This window comes from Myotis brandtii, unplaced genomic scaffold (assembly GCF_000412655.1).
Source record: "Myotis brandtii unplaced genomic scaffold, ASM41265v1 scaffold216, whole genome shotgun sequence".
NCBI lineage: Eukaryota > Metazoa > Chordata > Mammalia > Chiroptera > Vespertilionidae > Myotis > Myotis brandtii.
Window position 1 is genome coordinate 481,687 of NW_005358092.1, and position 20,551 is coordinate 502,237.

At 43.6% G+C, this 20,551-nt stretch overlaps 1 protein-coding gene across 1 annotated transcript in view; it reads left to right on the forward strand.

The window, feature by feature from the left end:
* The first annotated feature begins 529 nt into the window (after window positions 1–529).
* The window catches only part of SHISA2 (shisa family member 2), a 48,943-nt gene continuing 28,921 nt past the window's right edge, over window positions 530–20,551 (forward strand). Inside the window, exon 1 of the mRNA XM_014539397.1 lies at window positions 530–626. Coding sequence (XP_014394883.1) covers window positions 530–626 — 97 coding nt within the window. The remainder of the gene's footprint in view (window positions 627–20,551) is intronic.

Sequence of the window (20,551 nt, forward strand, 5' to 3'; positions counted from 1 at the left end):
TCACTTTCTCCCTCCCCATAAGGTCTAGTCACATGGTCCTTTTATAGTTCTTTGAGACAAGTTATTCCTGCCTGGGCTAAGACTTTTGTACTGTTTCCTCTACTGAAAGAGACTTCCTCCTCGCTGCTCACCTCATTCTCATCTTTTAGATTTCAATTTAAATGTGGAATGTCGACCAATATGGATGGTCATTGGCACCACTTTAATGCCAACAGGAATCCCCAATTTGGGGTGTGATAAATAAGGAAATTATTCAGTTCAAACCAGCTCAATGGTGATATAGCAGATTGCACTGCTGTGAGGCAGCTGTGAGGCCAGCCAGGCCCTTCTTCAACTAGGCAGCTCAGCTCTGGTCTGGTCTACTCTGCTCCTTCAAGCCACCTTCCAGTGTTTCAGCTCTAACCAGGAAAAGAAGCCTTCAGTGGAAAGGATGTGTGCTTATCCAGGGGAGCTGACTTATCCTATATAATAAAAGCCTAATATGCAAATTGTCCCCTCAGGCAGCCGGTATGGAGTTCAACCGCTCGCTATGACGTGCGTTGACCACGAGGGGGTGGTGCGGAGCATGGTGGGCATTGGCAATGCGGCAGTGGAGGCAATGCCGACCCCGATGGGCCCCCACGAGAGTGGGACTGAGGCGGGATGGTGGAGCAGGTGAGGGGGCAGAGCCAGCCCAAGGTGGGGTGCCAGGCGGGGCTGCAGGGCTGGGGGTGCAAGCTGGGGCTGTGAGCCTGGGGGTGTGAGCTGGGGCCCGATCCTAGGGACCCCACCCATGCACAAATTCATGCACCGGGCCTCTAGGATAGACAGAAGTCCCTGCCCCGGATTCCTGATTGGTCCATCCTCATGCAAATAAGGACTCCAAATCCTCTCAGTTTGATTGGTCCATAAGAAACTGTCTTGATTAGTTAGAATAGAGCCACTCTGATTGGTTGGAGCGGCTCTATTCTCCAATTGTATGGGGAAAATCTCAGTCCTATTGGTTAAAATAGGATTCCAGGAATGCCTTTATTTATTTTTAAATTTTCATCCAGAGATAGTTTTCCATTGATTTTTAGAGAGAGTGGAAGAGAGAGGGAAAGACAGAGAGAAACATCGATGTGAGAGAAACACATTGATTGGTTGCCTCCTGCACGAGCCTCAGGGCCTGGGCCAAGGAGGAGACTGCAACCGAGGTACATGCCCTTGAGACCCTTTGGTCTGCAGACTGATGCACTGAGCCAAACCATCTAGGGCTCCATTGATTTTTAGAGGGAGTGGAAGGGAGGGGGAGAGACAGAGAGAGAGAGAGAAAAACATTGATGTGAGAGATACTTCGATGGGTTGCCTCCCTGGACCAGGGTTGGGGATCCAGCCTGCAACTGAGGTAGGTGGCCTTGACCAGAACTGAGCCTGGGACCCTTCAGTCCAAGGGCTGATGCTCTATCTACTGACCCAAACCGGCTAGGGCCCAGGAACTCCTTTATAAGGGCTGGCTCCAATGGCAGAAACACAGCACAGGCAGGGATTTTAGTGCAGAGGCAGGTAGTTCAGTGAAGGCTTTACCCTGAAGTGTAATTGACATGAGTGGACCCTATGTAGCAATGGCACCTGTTGTTTTAAAAATCTGAACCTAGTTAGTCACCAAGAGCCCTTCTTGGTAGGAATCTTCTTTCTCAGGGTCCACAAATGTCACTTCCTGGGAAGGGCCTTCACTGATCTCTCAAAACTTTATTCCTTGGCACTTAGCACAATTTATAATTTTTAAAAGTGTATCTTGTGTTTATTTGTCTTGCCTGTGTCGACAAGACTAAATTTCATGATGGCAGGACTGTTACCAGCATTGGGGTTCTTGGATTCCCCAAGATAGAAATTGAGAGGAAACTCCAGAGAAATTTCCAGAGAGATTTTATTAAACTTATGCTCAAGCACAAGGGAGGCAGCACAGAAGAAAGAAAGGTCTTCTGAACTGGCTCTGCTTGGCTACTTTTATAAGCTGGGGACAAAGTGGGCTTGCACGAAAAGGCGGGCTTTTTGAAACCCAATGTTTTTCCATTCCCCAGGCCGAAGTCCCTATGCTGTCTTAGAATCATGTCGCTTTTGCCTATTACTGAATTTTCTGAACCTAGCAAGAGCTGAGACATAGTGGATATGCCCTAAATATATATTGAATGTAGGAAGAACTTTCCAAAGATGCAATTATAGACCTTTGATTTTGGGAAGGTGCAAGGTTCAAAGTTTGCCGTAGAGGAGACTTTTTAAAAGGTACGTTACTTTCAGTAACAACTCTGTGCGCGCGCCTGCGCGCGCGTGTGTGTGTGTGTGTGTGTGTGTGTGTGTGTGTGCGCGCGCGCACGCATTCCAAATGTATGTATTATTTTTAAAGCATTATAAAAATATAATGAATGCTTATGTAAACTTATATATTATTATAAAACACACATCAAATAGATGCTTTAAATAGCTAAGATGAATATAATAGCTATAGTGAAGGCCTGGGGCAGGGGACAGGGTGAGGCTAAGAATGGGTCAATGGGGAAAAAGGGGGACATATGTAATACTTTCAACAATAAAGATTTAATTTAAAAAATAGCTATAAAGAAAAGTTCTAAAAATCTTACCCATCCTCCAACCCCCCAAACCCTCCCACCCCCACCCTGAACCACACTTTGGAGCCCACTGTGGAGACCATTTGTAAGAAGAGATACTTATATTGTGCAGTCATAATGGATCAGAAAACACAGAAACATCTGCATGTATGTGTCTCAAAACTGAATGTCCATCTTCTAAACAGCATGGTCAGGACTCAATAAACCAAAAATAGTTAATCTGTTTTCATGTTCCAACTCTTACAAGTTTCAGTCTAATATGATATAGGAAAAGAGACAAAATGATCATAAGCAACTAAGAGTCCTGATCCCACATCCTGTCTCCCAAAGAATACACTCACCAGCAAATATACACAAATGCACCAAAATGCCTAGAAAGGGTGGGGAAAGGAGAAGAGAAAGACAAGTGGAATTGCTTTAGGTGTACCACTGATTTTGAGTTCCTCACATCTGACAGAAGCTTCCTTCACAATTCATTTGTATTTGTCTACTTTATTTCCATGACAAATGTCAGGCAGGAATATGATGCAGATGAGCACACAATCCAACCACAGTATTTAAAGGTGCAAATATCTCAGAATTCCTACATCAAAGCCCACGCCCTAATCCAACACTCCCATTCCTCTTTCTATTCAAGGTCACCAAAAGAATTCTTTTTTTGATCTGTATTTGGATTCTATGAGATACCAAGTTGCATGTGGCAATTGGAGTTTCTGAAAATAATAGCTAACTTATTAATTAAAATAGAAAAAGGTGCCATTACAATGGAGAAACCTGGAAGACCTATTTAGATTAGGTAATAAATTTGTCATTGTCAACAATAGGATACACTGATATTTAATGATCCTGAAGTTATATGAGGAAGTTATAATCCATCTTATATAGTATTTTTGCAAAAAATGTTTAATATGAATCTAATTTGAGGAAATAAAAAGATAGATCCAAATTAAGGGGCTTTTTTTACTTTTATTGATTTCAGAGAGAGAGAGAGAGAGAGAGATATCATTTTTTTATTTTTATTGATTTCAGAGAGAGAGAGAGATAGAAACATCAATAATGAGAGAGAATCATCGATTGGTTGTCTTCTGCATGTCCCCTACTGGGGATCGAGCTCACAACCTAGGCATGTGTGCTGACTGGGAATCAAACCGGTGACCTCTTGGTGCATGGATTAATGCTCAATCACTGAGCCATACTGGCCAGGCCAAGGACAGTCTTTAAAACAGTGGTTCTGAACTCTTGAAAATGTTGATGTCATGAAGATTTTTTTAAAAGGTCGCGGAACTGCTGTAAATTAAAGTTGACTAACTGTAGTGTTTGGTCTTTGATTGGATACTGGATCAGGAGGGGAGAAAAAACAACTGCAAAAGACATTATTGAGACAATTTGGAAATTTGGATATGAATTGATATCAGGTAATGTTATTCTAGCATACTAAATGTCATACTAATTGATTTGACAGTGGTAAGGGTATTATGCTTATGTTATGTTCTCCAAGGACATATGCTGAAATAGTTATAAGTATTATGTCTGTAACTTACTTCGAATAGTTTAGCATTCTCCCCTTCTCTCTTTAACTATATATAGAGACAGAAAAAGCATATTGGACAACTATTTAACAATTGATGAATCTTAGTGAAAGGAAAATCTGTGTTCATTGTACTGCTCTCTCAACTTTTCTGTAGATTTGAAAATTTTCAAAATAAAATGTTTGGTAAATATAAACCCAGAGTCTGAACATTCATCACCCCCTCCATAAGCTATCACCCTAGCCCAGTGGTCGGCAAACTCATTAGTCAACAGAGCCAAATATCAACAGTACAACGATTGAAATTTCTTTTGAGAGCCAAATTTTTTAAACTTAAACTATATAGGTAGGTACATTGTTATTAACTTACCTATATAGTTTAAGTACTGTTGATATTTGGCGCCTCCCCCGCGCTGTGTATCCGGCAGCCCGGCCGCCTGTGCTGCCTCTCCTGTCTCCTGTCACCTGACCGACCGACAGACACCCCTCACTTCTTCTAATGCCACTTCTTCAAAATAGACTCACCCAGGCCGAAAACCAACTTCTGCGCATGGGCCACGAAGTTTCAATCGCACTGTATGTGCGCGCCCGCATGTGGTATTTTGTGGAAGAGCCACACTCAAGGGGCCAAAGAGCCGCATGTGGCTCGCAAGCCGCGGTTTGCCGACCACTGCCCTAGCCCAACTCACTATCACCTCTCATTTGGATAACTGCAATAGAACAGCTTCCTAACTAGTCTCTTTGCTTCTGCCCTCGTCCCCTCCAATCTATTCCTTACACAGAGGCCAGAGTGATGTTGTAAAGTGTAAATCCGCTGTCCTCTGCTCAGAAGCTCGCAACAGCGTCTGGATTTGGGGAGAGTACAGACCAAAGTCCTCCAGGTGCAGCACTACTCCCTGTAGCCATTTCGTTCCCGCCTGTCCTCCTACTGCGCCTGGCTTCCTGTCTCAGCCACTTGCTCCTGGTTTCCTCATGCTCTTTCCTGAGGCCTTTGCATCTGCTGTCCCCTCTATCCGTTACGCTTTCCCCCAGATTTCCTCATGGCATCCTCACCTCCTCCGACTATTATTCAATCATATCTTCTAAGAGAGGCCTTTCTTGTCCATTTCTTACTTCTGCACTTTATTTTCCTCCATAGCACTGTGCTCTGTCTAACATATCAAACATTTTACTCTTTTGACTTGTATTTTCTGAATGTTCCTCCCCACAACAGAATGTAAGCTCCACTAGGGCAGGGACATTTGTTTTGCTCAGTGCTGTATCCCCGGCATTTTTAACTGTGCCTAGACTACAATTAGTAGTTATTTTAAAAATATGTGCTAGAATAAGTGAATGCAACCAGCTTTTATCTCCTGGTCATAAGCCTCTCTTGCTAAGGACACTAAGCCGATCAAATGCGCTGGCCATTGTGTCCCCTTCCCTTTCCTCTTCATCTATCATTGCAGACAAACAAACAAACAAAACTCCCCACCAGCCCTCATTCTTCTAACAATGAGAGCTCCCTTCCCTGACAATCATATCAAGTCATACTATAGAAATTGTTTTATGTTTATTATTAGAGGACACATTTTGAGCCCTCTAATAATAATGTTCTGACTTGGATTTAAGGGCCATTCCAATTCTACTGCTTGCAGAGAATTGGATAAGCTCTACCATGACAGTAAAACATGTGTTCACAATATTTCTCTTTTTTAAAAAAAATATTTTTATTGATTTCAGAGAGGAAGGGAAATTTGCATATCGCCCTGGTTAGCCAATGGGAAGGGTAACGGAGATACGGTTAATTACCATGTTTGTCTAGTATTAGATAGGAGGACTAGAGGCCCAATGCACAAAATTCATGCACTGGTAGGATCCCTACGCCTAGCCGGCGATCAGGACCCATCTGTGGGGCTACCAGCGGGGCAATCAGGGGGACCTCGCTGGCACCCGCCTTGGCTGGCCTGGCACTGCCCACTCTGGGGCCAACGCTGGTCACCTCCCTCTGTGGGGCAACCTACGAGGTGATTCGGGGAGCCCCCCAGCTGACACCTGCCTTGGCTGGCCTGGGGCCTGTGGGCTGGGGGCAACTCCTGCATTGAGTGTCTTCCCCCTGGTGGTCAGTGCACATCATAGCAACCGGTTGTTCTGCCGTTCAGTCAATTTGCATATTAGACTTTTATTATATAGGATTAGAGTTTCTATTGCAGTATTTTTTAAAAAAATATATTTCTTTATTGATTTCAGAGAGAAAGGGAGAAGGGGAGAGAGAGGGAAACATCAATGATGAGAATCATTGATTGGCTGCCTCCAGCAGGTCCCCTACTGGGGACTGAACCCACAACCTAGGCATGTGCCCTTGGGCAGAATCGAACCTGGGACTCTTCAGTCTGCAGGCCAACACTCTATCCACTGAGCCAAACCAGCTAGGGCCTCTATTGCAGTATTTAAATATCACTGTATTCTCATCATTCAGGAGTATTTATGTACATACATGTCTCCATAGAGCACACTGGTTATAGAAGGAGGTTGTTCATCTGAAGATTATCACCTTCTGTAAAGCAACTCAGCCAAAGAGCCAACATCCTTTCATTTCGTAAGTAGTTGAAAATAACCTGAATTGATGGCTTCTCTTGTTTAGTTATAAATTGAATTTACATTAAAGATGAGTGTTTTATCCAAACCATCCTATGAAAGTAATGGAAGTGATAATTATTCTCTAAAATGCTTCCAACTACTGAAAGATAAAGGTATGGAGCCTTCAGAGCTGGGTTTCTTGCATTGCTTCTTTGATTTTTATGCTTACTAAAAATAAGCCCTGGTAATTACCAAGGTAGATACAAGATACTATTTACACCCATTTGGGCTTGTGAAAGTGCCACAGAATGAATGCTAACCACCACTAAAAAGGCGATGAATAAATAGCCTTTAGAGTTGTTTGTTGTTTTCAAAACCATGAAGCACACCAAACACAGAAACAGGACAAAGGCCTCAGAATATACAGGAGAGGATACTTGCCAGGTGAGAGCCAAACCTGAAGAGGGGCTCTTCCCAATCTAGGTGGTCTCCTGGTGTCCAGAGGGAACAAAGGGGTCACTTATTCCCCTCTGAAATAAACAATGTCCAAGCCCAGACACTGGAAGAGCAGAAATCTCTTTAGGCAACCCAGGGCAAAGAAAAAGTGAAATGGGAGCTTAAGTCCATGACTTGAATTTTTACCCTCAAATAAAACCTGTGACTGGTTCACCCATTGTGTTTTAGATAAAATCTATAATCTTACATGGTTTCCAGCCTCTGTATGATCTGCCCTCCCCCCCCGGCCCTGCCTAAATCCACCCATCCTCACTTTCTCCCTCCCCATAAGGTCTAGTCACATGGTCCTTTTATAGTTCTTTGAGATAAGTTATTCCTGCCTGGGCTAAGACTTTTGTACTGTTTCCTCTACTGAAAGAGACTTCCTCCTCGCTGCTCACCTCATTCTCATCTTTTAGATTTCAATTTAAATGTGGAATGTCGACCAATATGGATGGTCATTGGCACCACTTTAATGCCAACAGGAATCCCCAATTTGGGGTGTGATAAATAAGGAAATTATTCAGTGCAAACCAGCTCAATGGTGATATAGCAGGTTGCACTGCTGTGAGGCAGCTGTGAGGCCAGCCAGGCCCCTCTTCAACTAGGCAGCTCAGCTCTGGTCTGGGGCCCAGATGATTTCTCCACAGGTCAGAGCTGGTGGCGGGCCCCGGCTGTTCCTGTCCACCACCCTGTCTCCTTGAGAGCAGGTTCCTTTGCCCCCTTTTACCTCAAGCTCTCAAAGCACAGGGGCTACCTACGGGGCCTATCACAGCTTTTGAACTCAGGCTAACCGTAGGGACAGTGGCCATGTTACCCAGCTCAAGGGGTTCAAGACTTGGGGTGTTCTATTTAAGATCCAGAGTGATTGTCACAAGGTATTTTATTTACTTGCAGCAAGTAAAGGAGACAGGGATTCATATCCAAAGCTCTGCCTCCCCAAGGGAGGCTCAGCCTTTACTATTCGGTCAAACACATTGATTTCTTTACAGTAGGCTACATTTATCCCATTGCCTCCAGTTCAAGCTCATCCTGTTTACAACTGGTCTGCAAAATACTGTGCTACATTTTAACATTTAGTAAGACTAGCATTTTCTAAGAATGGCCCAGACCTTGTTCTATTTAACAGCCAGGCGCTCCGAGGACAGAGCAGCAGGCTTTGAGCTCTGGCCAGGCCACTTCAAGCCTTGTGACTGGCTAAGGACTTGGCCTGTCTGGGCCTCACTTCCACTGTAAGCAGGACACAGTGACAGCGCTTCCCCCACGCGGCCGTGGCCAGGGCGGAATGTAGTAACCACCAAAGTGACCACTTAGGACACTGTCTGGCCTATAGTCATCGGTGCTTAGTGATTGTGGCTGTAATAGGATCGTTGGGCACCCTAGTCGACCCTGAAAGCTCCCTGATAGCCTGGAGGCTCCGACTTTGCAGGGCAGGGCAGCGGGGACGCCGCCCTACCGCTAGAGGGAACTGCGGTGGCGGCGTGGCGCGGACGGCGGGACGCCTGGCTGCAGACAATGCGCCGCCTCCCCTCCGGAGCTAAGAGTGCCCGATCCTCCTCCACCTCTGCCTGATCCTCCTCCATCTCAGAACCTGTGGAGGCCACTAGAGCAGGGACAATAGAGACCCAGAACAGAACAAGGGCGGGAGGCACGGTGAGGGAGGCACGGTGCGGAGGCAGGGCATACCCGCACCGACGCTGGAAAGAATAGCGCTGGGTTCTAATTTGACTCCGCCTTTACTCATCACGTGACCTGATCCAGGGCTGTAATTTATCAGTAATTTCTTTTCCTCATTTGTTGAGGCCTGCTTCCTGGGGGCAAGGAGATAATGGTGTCTGCCAAATGGCAAGAGCTCCTGAAGAAAACAGTTCCATGAAAAAGGCGCAGGAAGGGCTAGAGACAGAGGGTGCCTTCCGGCATCGCCTGCAGCTAGGGAAAGTTGTCCTGCGTTCTTGCGGCAGCTTGTGTCATGGCGCTGTGCTCCTGCTTCACCTCCCGTTGAAGGGTCAGCTTGCGGAAGGCTGTGTTGGGGACAGCGTTGCTTCCTGTCACGAGAGCTCTCTGGGCACCTTTCACATAGGCACTGAACCGCAATCTTCAAAAGTCAACTTCGGGCCCTGGCAGGTGTGGCTCAGGAGGCTGGGTGTGGTTCCATGCAGGGACGGGTTGCTGGTTCTATTCCTGGTCAGGGCATATGCCCGGGTTGTGGACTGATCCCAGTAGGCATGCAGGAGGCCGCTGACCGATGTTTCGCTCTGAGATTTGCTCTGTTCTTTCAAGCTACACATTTCAAAAACATTTCTTTTTAAGGCTGTATGCTTCCTACAATGAATTGTTTTCACTAATTGCTGTGCTAGAGGAAATGAATGTAACCAATGGTGTAGATGTGAGAAGACGCTTCAGGGAAATGTTAAATGGTTGGCCAGAGGGCAACTCACCAACAGCTGGCATTGTTTCTTGAAGAACCATGGTTGGAAACATTAGACTCTTAGGGGTCATGGTTGAGTTGTCTAGCATTTCTTGTTAAATGTATTTGTTTACATATTAGAAACAAGACTGATGGAGTGCCAAGTTTTTATGTTTTAGGAAGTGTGAGTCTATAGTGATAGGCTGAAAAGTACCCCCCCCCTCCAAAGATATCCATACCCGATTGCCTCAAACCTGTGAAAGTTACCTTATTTTGAAAAAAGTCTCTGCAGTTGTGATTTAATTAAAGATCTTGTGATGGTGAGGTCATCTTGGATTATCTGGGTGGGCCCTAATACGATCACTTAAAATAAGGGAGAAGGGAAGGGAAATTAGACACAGAAAAAGAGAAGAAGGCCATATGAGAACGGAGGCAGAGATTGGAGTGCTTTGGCCACAACTCAAGATGCCAGAGTAAATTGATCTCATGCAATCCCAATTTTCAAGGCCAAAATAATAATAATAACCAAAATAGTGAAATCATCAACAAAAAATTACAGCAAAATAATTCACCATAGCAACTAAAGAAGGAAAGGGGACTAAACCAATACTAAAAACCTCAAAGTGGGATGCCAAACGAGAAATACGAGGAGAGTTGGCAGGCACAGCATGATGAGATCATTAACCCAACTTTCCTACATACTGTTTCCAATATTACTGAGTTGGAGGAAAATGGAGCTCCTGAAGGAAGGGAGTCAACTCCAGTAAAGTGGAGTCAACCCTGGGGCTTTCAGGGAATTAAGAAAGGCCAGTGGAACTAGAGCGCAGTGCAAACTATGTGTTGGGCAAGGAAGTTTAAGGTAATGGCAAAGTTTGGGGTGGTAGATTGGGGCAGTACCTTGGAACATTTAAGGTTTGGGAATAGCTCAGACGAGGCTTGTTAGAATGCTGATGGTGGAGATAGAGAAGTAGATATAATCAAAGACTAATTCAAAAGTAGAATTTAAAACACTCAACCTGTTGCTTCATAAGAACTCTGCAACAAAATATACTTAATGAAACACTGAGAGTCTTTTCTTTGAGACTGAGAATAAAACAAAGATGTTTAATATTACCACCTCTCTTCAATATTGTGGTAGAGTTATTAATCAATACAATAAAAAGATGAAATAAGCATAAGCTTTGGAAAGGAGAAAAATCTGAGTTAAATCATAGATGATGTGAGTGTGTATATAGAAAATACGAAAATTCTACAGATAAAATATAAGTAATGAAAAGAGGTTGGCAGTTTGCTGGGCACTGATCAATATTTTAAAATCAATTGCATATTTAATATAATAGCAACAAATATTTAAAAAATAAAATATTATTTTACAATGGTAACAAACATTTGGAAAACATGAATAAATCTAACAAATAATGCTTAAAACCTCTGAGGAAAAGTATAAAACTTTATTAGACATTAAAAACATATAAATGGAGACATATACCATGTTAATTGATAGGAGGACTCAGTACTATAAGAAAGTCAGCTCTCAAATTTATCGTAATCCCATCAAAAGCTTCAGATGCTTGATGAGCTATTTCTAATATACTATATCTATATCTATCTATCCTGTTCAACTATGTTTTTTAAAAATAAATAGCACTTACATATCTAATCAGAATCAAATCTTCCTTGTTCTTTATATAGAATGCAAATATAGGACCCCAACATAAGCATGGATTTTCATCATATGTTAAATGGTTTCTAAACATGGAACATTTATTGAAAAGCACTCCATTCTCTCCACTAAGCTATAACCTAGTGAAATGCTTAGCAGCCTAATCACTAGAGTCACCTGACTTGGAGGAAAACTGCTGGGGGAGGGTCAGGAAGGGAGTAGGGAGATGTGGATTCTAACGGAAATTTTTAATACATTTTTCAACCTCTTTTCCCTTTCTATCTCACCTTGCAGTTTGTAGTTGTTACTGTTTGTCTAAAAGCTTATTTGGAGATGTTTTCTGGGAATAAAGTGAGCATTCTTTTTTTTAAAAAAATCCTCACCCCAGGCTATTTTTCCATTGATTTTTTTAGAGAGAGTGGAAGAGAGAGGGAAAGACAGAGAGAAACATCAATGTGAGAGAGACACATTGATTGGTTGCCCCCTGCAGGAGCCCTGAACAAGGCCTGGGCCAGGGAGGAGCCTGCAACCGAGGTACATTACCTTGACCAGAATCGAACCCTGGACCCTTCTATCCATTGAGCCAAACTGACTAGAGCTAAAGTGAGTATTCTTTAGAATATACCCTCAATCCAATATAATTGTTTTCATGTTGATTTACTTTTTAAGCTTTGGAAAGTAATAAGCAGTTTCCTGATCTCTGTATTTTATATTCTTTTGTTTTTTATGTTCAAGTGATGATTTAAACTGGATGAAGACATATTAGCCATCTAATATATTTAGAATATTCATTTTCTGCTTTACATTTGAAATAGATTCAAATTATCATGACATTAATTGAGCCCTTAATTCACTATTATTATCTAACTACAGAATTATAAATGAAAACTTAGCAAATACAGAAAAAGAAGAAAACATACATTGTTCATTTTTTTCAATGTCAATGATATTGCCATTTTGGCTTCTATTCTTTCAGTCTTGTTCTATGTATGCTAATTATTTTTCACAAAAATAGGATTTTAATGTATCTAGTATTTCATAACTTGCTTTTTTCACTTAATAGATGTTTAATATTTTTCCATATCTTTTGTATACCTCATGTAATGACAGTATAATATTTCACCACATGAGTGCCTATTATTTACATGATTTTTAGAATAATTATTTTAATTTTTGTTACTATAAACTAGGGGTCCTCAAACTTTTTAAACAGGGGGCCAGTTCACTGTCCCTCAGACCGTTGGAGGGCCAGACTATAGTTTAAAAAGAAACTATGAACAAATTCCTATGCACACTGCACATATCTTATTTTGAAGTAAAAAAACAAAACGGGAACAAATACAATATTTGTATTTGCATGTGGCCCGCGGGCCATAGTTTGAGGACCCCTGCTATAAACAGTGTATAATCTGCCCTGGCCGGTATGGCTCAGTTGGTTGAGTATTGTCCTGTTTACGAAAGGTTGCCAGTTGGATTCCCAGTTAGGACACATACTTGGGACTCTCTGTACCTCCTGAACTTATGTGATTTTTTCCTTCACCAGATTAGGGAATTTTTCTACCATTATTTCTTCAAGCAGATTATCAATCTCTTGCTCATTTTCTTCCCCTTCTGGAACTCTGAGTATTGTTGTTTCATATTGTCCCACTGTTCCCTTAAGCTGTCCTCCTGTTTTCTAATTGGTTTTTCTTTTTGGTTCTCTTATTGAGTGATTTTTTTTTTCAACTCTGTCTTCTAATTCACTGATCTGATCCTCGGCTTCCCCAATCTGCTGTGTATTCCTTCCACTGTGTTCTTTGTTAGTGCTCTGTCATCCTTTATAGTTACTATATCTTTCCTCATGCTGTTGAGCATCTTTGTCACTAGTATTCTGAACTCTATGTCTGATAAATTTCTTATCTCCATTTCATTTAGCTCTTCTTCTGGTGAATTCTCTTGTTCTTCCATTTGGGGCTTGATTTTTGCCTCCCAATTTTGGCTGTCTGTTTGGTTTTCTGACTATGTATTAGATAGATCCGCTATGCCTCCCAATCTCTAGTGTCAGACACTGTTTGTAACTGGCTCTGAGTACCCTGTTTGGAGCTACCAGCAATCCACAGCTTGTGGCTCCCTCTGCTGGGGCTGGGTACCTTTGGAAAGGACCAAGTTGTGTACCAAGGTCTGCTTTTCCTAGCCCTGGGCCCTGATTTAGATCAGGCAAAAGCTCAAAGCCTCCAGAGACCCACCTCTGCTTCAGTCTGATTATAATCAGTCTTGATTAGCTTCAGGCTATTGACATAAGGTGGGGCAAAAGGTTTTCCAACAGGGTGGGGCAATTGCTTCTGCCTGCAGGCTGATTGTTAGTCTCTTAATGGGCCTCAGAAACCCAGGGTAGGGTAAGGTGTTTTCCAGTTGGGTGGGGCAAATGCCTTCCACCCAGGCAAAAATCTCCTGGATAGCAAAGGTCAGCTGGAGAAAGATGTCCTCCACAGCGTATCTGCCTTCTGAGTTCTAACCCAGAACCCCCAATCCTGGCTTCTGCTCACACAGCTCCAGTCCACTCTGCCCTCCCTCTGCCAGAGCCCAAGGTGAGTAACTATACATGAAATTTTGTGTGTTGGCCCTTTAAGAGGGTGCCTGCATTTCCAGCTGTCTCTCCCTGACAGATAGCAATGATGCTGCTTTACACAGCCAGATGTTCTGTGGGCACCTTTCTCAGTTCTGGTGCTCTGGACTGGGGAGCCAGCTTGGGATTTAGACCCCAGAGTTCTCAGGGGCAACCCCCACAGCTGAGATATCTTTCTGGACCTTCAGCTGCTGTCTGTGGGAGCCCGGCCAGCCCTTTTGCACCTCCGTATTTCCTACCAGTCTGTATGTGGTCTCCACTTTCCATCCTTGGTTTTCAGGTTCTATTCAGCTAGTCTTCAGTTGATTATTCAGGATGGTTTTTCTGTATTTTAGTTGTAATTCCAGTTTGGTCCTGGGAGTGTGTCAGTATAACATCCACTTAATCCTCCACTACCATTTTGGAAAAATTCTCTGCTTAAAATCTTTAAGGACTTCCTATTGCATTTAGAATTAAATACAAAACCCTTCAGCGGTTTCTAATCACAGTGACATGGTCCAGCCCTCCTTCCTTTTTCTCTACTTCCCTCTTTATCGTTTTTACTCACTCAATTCACACTCAAAAATCCTATTCATTTGTTACATAGACTAGTATTACAATCCCCCTTTTTATTGTCTCTTCCCATCTAAACCATTAAGGCCTCACCTTCCAAGTTGTTTTATCAAGATATTATATAATACCGTTTTAATTTTTTTCTATCCTCCTGAATTTCCTAAGGTAACTCTGTTGGTAGATGTATTACATCATTCTCCCTTCAAGCTCTTTACAATGGTACTCAAGGTCTTTCACAAACTGACTCCACCTCACATTTCTAGGTAGTCTCATGTTTGTTGTTACATTGATCTGAATGTAAGCAGTTTAAAGTAGTGATCTCCAGCCCTAGCAGGTTTGGCTCAGTGGATAGAGCATTGGCCTATGGACCAAAGGGTCCCAGGTTAGATTGTGGTCAAGGGCATGTACCTCAGTTGCAGACTCCTTCCCGGCCTAGGCCCTGTTCAGGGCTCGTGCAGGAGGCAACCAATCAATGTGTTTCTCTCACATCGATGTTTCTCTCTGTCTTTAGCGCTCTCTTCCACTCTCTCAAAAAATCAATGGAAAAATATCCTCGGGTGAGGATTTAAAAATAAATAAATAAATAAAGTGTTATTAAAAAAATAAAATAAAGTGATCTCCATGTGCCTTTTCAAATTATATAAATGAAAACTATAAATATGTGGATGCTACATATTCAGTGGAAAAGGCAACACATACTATTTCATCATATGACTATATCACAATTTACTTATCTAACCCTCTATCTAGGACACTCAGATTGTTTATAGCTAAACTCTTCATAATCTTTGAAAATCCTTTAAGTTTGTACTTGTGTATTCCTTAATTGAAATATCTTAGTGATAAAAATTGATTTTCACCTCCTTGATTGTAAATGTTTGAAATGATTTAATTTATGTAATTAAAGTTCTTTGTAAATGAAAACTTTGACCTTCATAAAGGAAAAGCATTAGTCAATAATTATAGTGAAAAATAAAATATGAATAAAATAGTTAAATTTAATATTGATATCTTTAACTAAAAATGTAACTAAACAGTCTTTCACTGATATGTTCTTGGCCAGTTAACATTAAATTTCAAAGCCCCCAAACTTGAAGCTTAGGAACTTATTAATCCAGTAAAATGGGGATTTATAACACTTAATAATATTTTCCATCAGTGTTGTCATGATTATTTCATAGGATACATGGTAATGTGCATTTCTTTTGAATACATTACTGTAGCAAACATTGTTGGTTGACTACTCAGCACCCATTTTCCTCTACTTGCTTGCCAACAGAAACCTGGTTTTGTTCAGATATCCATCCTTTCTTTACATTATTAAGTTCAGAGTTAAGTTCCTTTTTGGTTTAAGTCAATTGTGGTGATTCTATTCCTGCATCTATGATTGGCTTAGAGATGGTCATGTGACTGAATTCTGGCCAATGAGATATAAGTGGAGCTGTGCTAAGACACTTTTGGGAAAGATTGTTTTTCTATTAAGAAGACCAGAGGAGATGGCCTCTTTCTGCTTCTGGAAGTTTCTTATCTGGATGTGATGCCTGGAATTGCTGCAGTGATCATAGGAGCATGAGGAGCCTTTTACAACACCCAAATGGAGATATAAGGGCAGCAGCTGAACATACAGGTGGAGTTCAGATAGAGATGGAAATCTGGTCATTGGTCTAGAGGTAGTTGGATGTGCTTGTTGAGGAGACAGTTGAGAGTGAGAAAAGAAGGAAGCTCGGGGCTTAAATTACTTGCTATCTATATAATAATATGACCCCAACCTTAACCCCCAAATCTTGGGTATATGGCTGAAATACATTACTACCTAAATAGTGTTTGGGGAGTCAGGGGAAAATGTTTGGATTCTATTTTGGGATCAGCACACACAGAATGACTTTAAGTGAAAAGGGAACTCTTCAAAGTCACTAAGCAAAGCACTGAAACCTCAGGCAGAGATGTGGTAGCCAGGGAGCATCTGGTATGCTCCCAGCAGGATGTGGGGGTGGGAGCCTGGGAGGGGACCTGGCAATGGCAACTAAATACCAGCAAAGAAGGTGCCCTCGGCTGACATGTGAGTTACATGGGTGGTTTTCAGGAATGCCAGACTCATTCTGATTCATCAATGCTTTTAAATTCATTTGTAGTAAATATTGTATTATGCAGTCACACACTTTGCCAGACCCTAGGGTGACATCAGGAAACAAGAAAATCCAGCCGAAACCGGTTTGGCTCAGTGGATAGAGCGTTGGCCTGCGGACTGAAGGGTCCCAGGTTCGATTCCAGTCAAGGGCATGTACCTTGGTTGTGGGCACATCCTCAGTAGGAGATGTGCAGGAGGCAGCTGGTCGATGTTTCTCTCTCATCCATGTTTCTAACTCTCTATCTCTCTCCCTTCCTCTCTGTAAAAAATCAATAAAATATAATAATAATAAAAAAAAGAAAATCCAGTTGCCCGACATCATGCAGGTTATGAGTTAGTTAGGGGAAACTTTATTAAGTAATTTGCTTTGACAGAGTCTTGACTATTCTCTGAAAAATATCCTTTCCCCAGTCATTGAGGCTCTGGGAGAAAATACTTCCTAACACACAAACTAACCCAACTATAAACTACCATATGTAAACCACTTTGTTCCAAAGCTCCCTGTTAAAGTCTTATTTCTCTGCGGAAGCCTTTTTGGGAGGCATCCCCCGTGGAAAGGAACTTATTAAAGCTAAAGACGTGTGCGGTCTATTGCCAGCCTGCATTTCTCAAAGCTGGTTGCTCAGCCCTCTGACGGCTGTTATTGGGTAGTAGGTTTCTTTAGCAATAGAACACTAGATGGAACCCGTGGTCTGTCCATTTCTTCTCAAAGCAGGCCAGCCATAGCCACATCCACCTGCTGACTTAAGCACTTGGTCCACTACCTAGCTAGAACGAAATGCAATCTTCCCCTGTAAGTATATGATCACACACAAACTATAAGATCAGGTTTTCCCTGAATTAGGTGTTTTTAATCCAAGTCAGCATTTTGTCTAGTTATCTTAGTCTTTTACATTTATGTCCAGACTGACCAGCCACATTTAATACTTGGAAAACTAAAAAACAAAAATTCATTAATATAACCGTGGACAAGTCACTTCATGAGAATCCCCCCCCCCCCCCCCCCCCCCGCCTACGGAACAAGAAGGCCGTCCCCAGGGTCTCCTGGAATTTTGACATCCAGGAATCCTCCTTTCTACGCAGGTAGGTGGGTGATCTAGAGGCACCGTGCACTTGTAAACCTGCGGGAATACAGGCTACAACCAAGAGCTGGCGCCTCTCCTGCCTGGGTTTGTGCGGAGGCTTGGGCCCAGGGAAGAGGAAGGTGGGTACCAGCTTACTATTGGGCTCGGGCTGTTTCCTCTGTGCTGAAGCTTCCTTCACGCTCACCCGAATTCCTCCACTTGGGCGAAATGTCCAACAGCCAGAGCAGCTGAATACCGCATCCAGAGGGAGGGAAGCAAGCCTCCAGAAGCGCCCCCAAAGTTACGCCCTCTCCAGCTATACCCTCCTCAGGCCCTGCCAGGCCACCCAAGTTCGTGGTTCCCAGTTCCCGTTTCACTAACTTAACTCCCTCCGGGGGGTGCTGCAGATCAGCCCGGAGGGGTCCGGTGGAGCAGCGGCTGGGAGCTCGGGGGATGGGGCGCAGGAGGCGCGGGGCACAAGGTGGACCGTGCGCGGGGTTCAGGTGGGGCAAAGGAGGTGCTGGGGTCGGGCGAGGATCCGTAGAGGCGGGGATCGGGAGAGGCGGGAAGGGTGTGGAAGGGCGGGGCTGCGCGCGTTCCGGGAGGAGAACTCCTCTGGACGCAGTTTGTCCTGGACTGGGGATGGGTCAGTCGTGTGCCTGCGGTGGGAAGCAAGCCTCCAGAAGCGCCCCCAAAGTTACGCCCTCTCCAGCTATACCCTCCTCAGGCCCTGCCAGGCCACCCAAGTTCGTGGTTCCCAGTTCCCGTTTCACTAACTTCTTAACTCCCTCCGGGGAGTGCTGCAGATCAGCCCGGAGGGGTCCGGTGGAGCGGCGGCTAGGAGGATGGGGCGCAGGAGGCGCGGGGCACAAGGTAGACCGTGTTCGGGGTTCAGATGGGGCAGAGGACGTGCTGGGGTCGGGCGAGGATCCGTAGAGACAGGAAGGGTGTGGAAGGGCGGGGCTGCGCGCGTTCCGGGAGGAGAACTCCTCTGGACGCAGTTTGTCCTGGACTGGGGATGGGTCAGTCGTGTGCCTGCGGTTGCTGCAGAGCACAAAGGAAGATGAAGCGCCACGGGCCACGTCCTGCAGACACCCAGCCTTCTCCCTCCTCACCCTCACCCATCCAACTGCGCCTCAGGGGCCCCAGATCCCGCAGCGTCGGCGTTTCCCAGGAACTGGTTAGAAACGGGAGTTCTCGGCCCCACCTCCGAACTACAGGATCAAATGTCTGGCGGTTGACTCTCCCCCACGGGATCTGCGCTTATGACTAGCTCTCGGGGGGAGTCGGATGCGGGATAGGAGTGCGAACCAGCGCCTGCAGGAGGAACTCCTACACGCGCACACCCAGCACTCGGTTCAAACGCAGACGCACAGACTCACACCCGGGGTTTCGCTTGTCAGTTTACCAGCTGTTCGGAAGTCGCGGTCTTCCTGATCTCTGTGTGTAAATAGCTCCCTTATGTTTTGAATTACACTGTCCAGGGTGGTCTGTACGTGGAGTCAGTATTGCTTTCGGGAAGCCACTTGGTGGCCATTGGCCAATACGAACGCTTGTATCCCTGGGCTTTTGGGGGCAGAGTAAGGGTTTCATCAGGAAACGCAAATGGAAGCACGTTTACAGATTTAGCGAGTGGGTGCGTGCTGCCCTCCACTGACGATACAATTGAAATAAGTTGCCTCCAATTCCTACAACTATATGCCTTGGTTCATTTAAAGTGCATAGTTGAATATTCTTTTACTAGGCATTCTTGTTCACATTCTTTTAATTCTTGGTAAAAAACAAAAACAAAAACGAGGCATGACTATTGTTTTCACCTGCCCCAGTATCAAGGGGGCAATTTGTGTTGTGAAAATAGTCTCACTGGACCAGGAAAACACCAAACACTAAAAGTTGTGAACTTCTGGTTTCAATCCTCCCAGTTCTAAGTCAAACCAGGGCATTATTCACTACAGGGCAACTTACTCTCTTCTTCCTTTCAATAGATTCCTTTTGAAAACAATTGCATTGTTTTCTCATGAAGACAAGGTTTGTTAGCAGTTAAACTTTATGAAGTTTTTGAGCAGCCACACAAATTATTCTCTGAAAAGCAGTGCCTTTGTGACTAGCAATTGGGTGTTTGAACGAGTGAACAGATGACTACCTGTTGGAAATGTCTTATATTGTGGGGAGGAGAGAGAAGATGGAGATTGACAATAAGGGGCTCTTGTAGAAATATCACAGGGGAGGTAAATACCAGCACAACCTACTCCAGCATGTGAGAAGTTGTGGGCTTCTCAAAAATATCCAACCTGCTGTCAAATGACTTGTTGAGTATTTAGTGATACAACTGAGTGATCAACATTTTGTATCTATGAGACATCTTTGGTACCTGTGTCATTTTGCCTTGGTCAGTTCAAATTGTGCAAAAGCAACCCTTTCCTGGGATCTAATGTTCACTAGGCACTGTGCTGGGGGCTCAGGCCGCATGCTTAAGAAGATGAAGATTTGGGCCCTGGCCGGGTAGCTCAGTTGGTTAGTGCTTCTACCAATATGCCAAGGTTGTGAGTTCAATCCGGGTCAGGGCACATACAAGAATCAACCAATGAATGCATAAATGAGTGGGATAACAAATCTCTTTCCCTCCCCTCTCTTTCATAAAAAATTTTAAAAAATTAAAATTAACAAAAGAAGATGAAGATTTGGCTCTCCAGGCAACAGGTGAGTAAATAGATTCTTTGAGCCATATGTTGTATTTCCTTCTCCTACCACAAATCACATGCATGAAAAATACTTTCCCAAAGTCCATTGTCTGGCTTTTAATTTCAATTATGTCGTTTAGATATTTACAGATTTTAAACATCAAATTTCTGAAGCTTCTAGTACAACTGGTAAGAGCAAATTTATGTACAAACCACTCTTTTAACTTGTTTACATAATTTTGTATATTTGTCTGATATGGGATTTCTTTTTTTTTAAATTATTA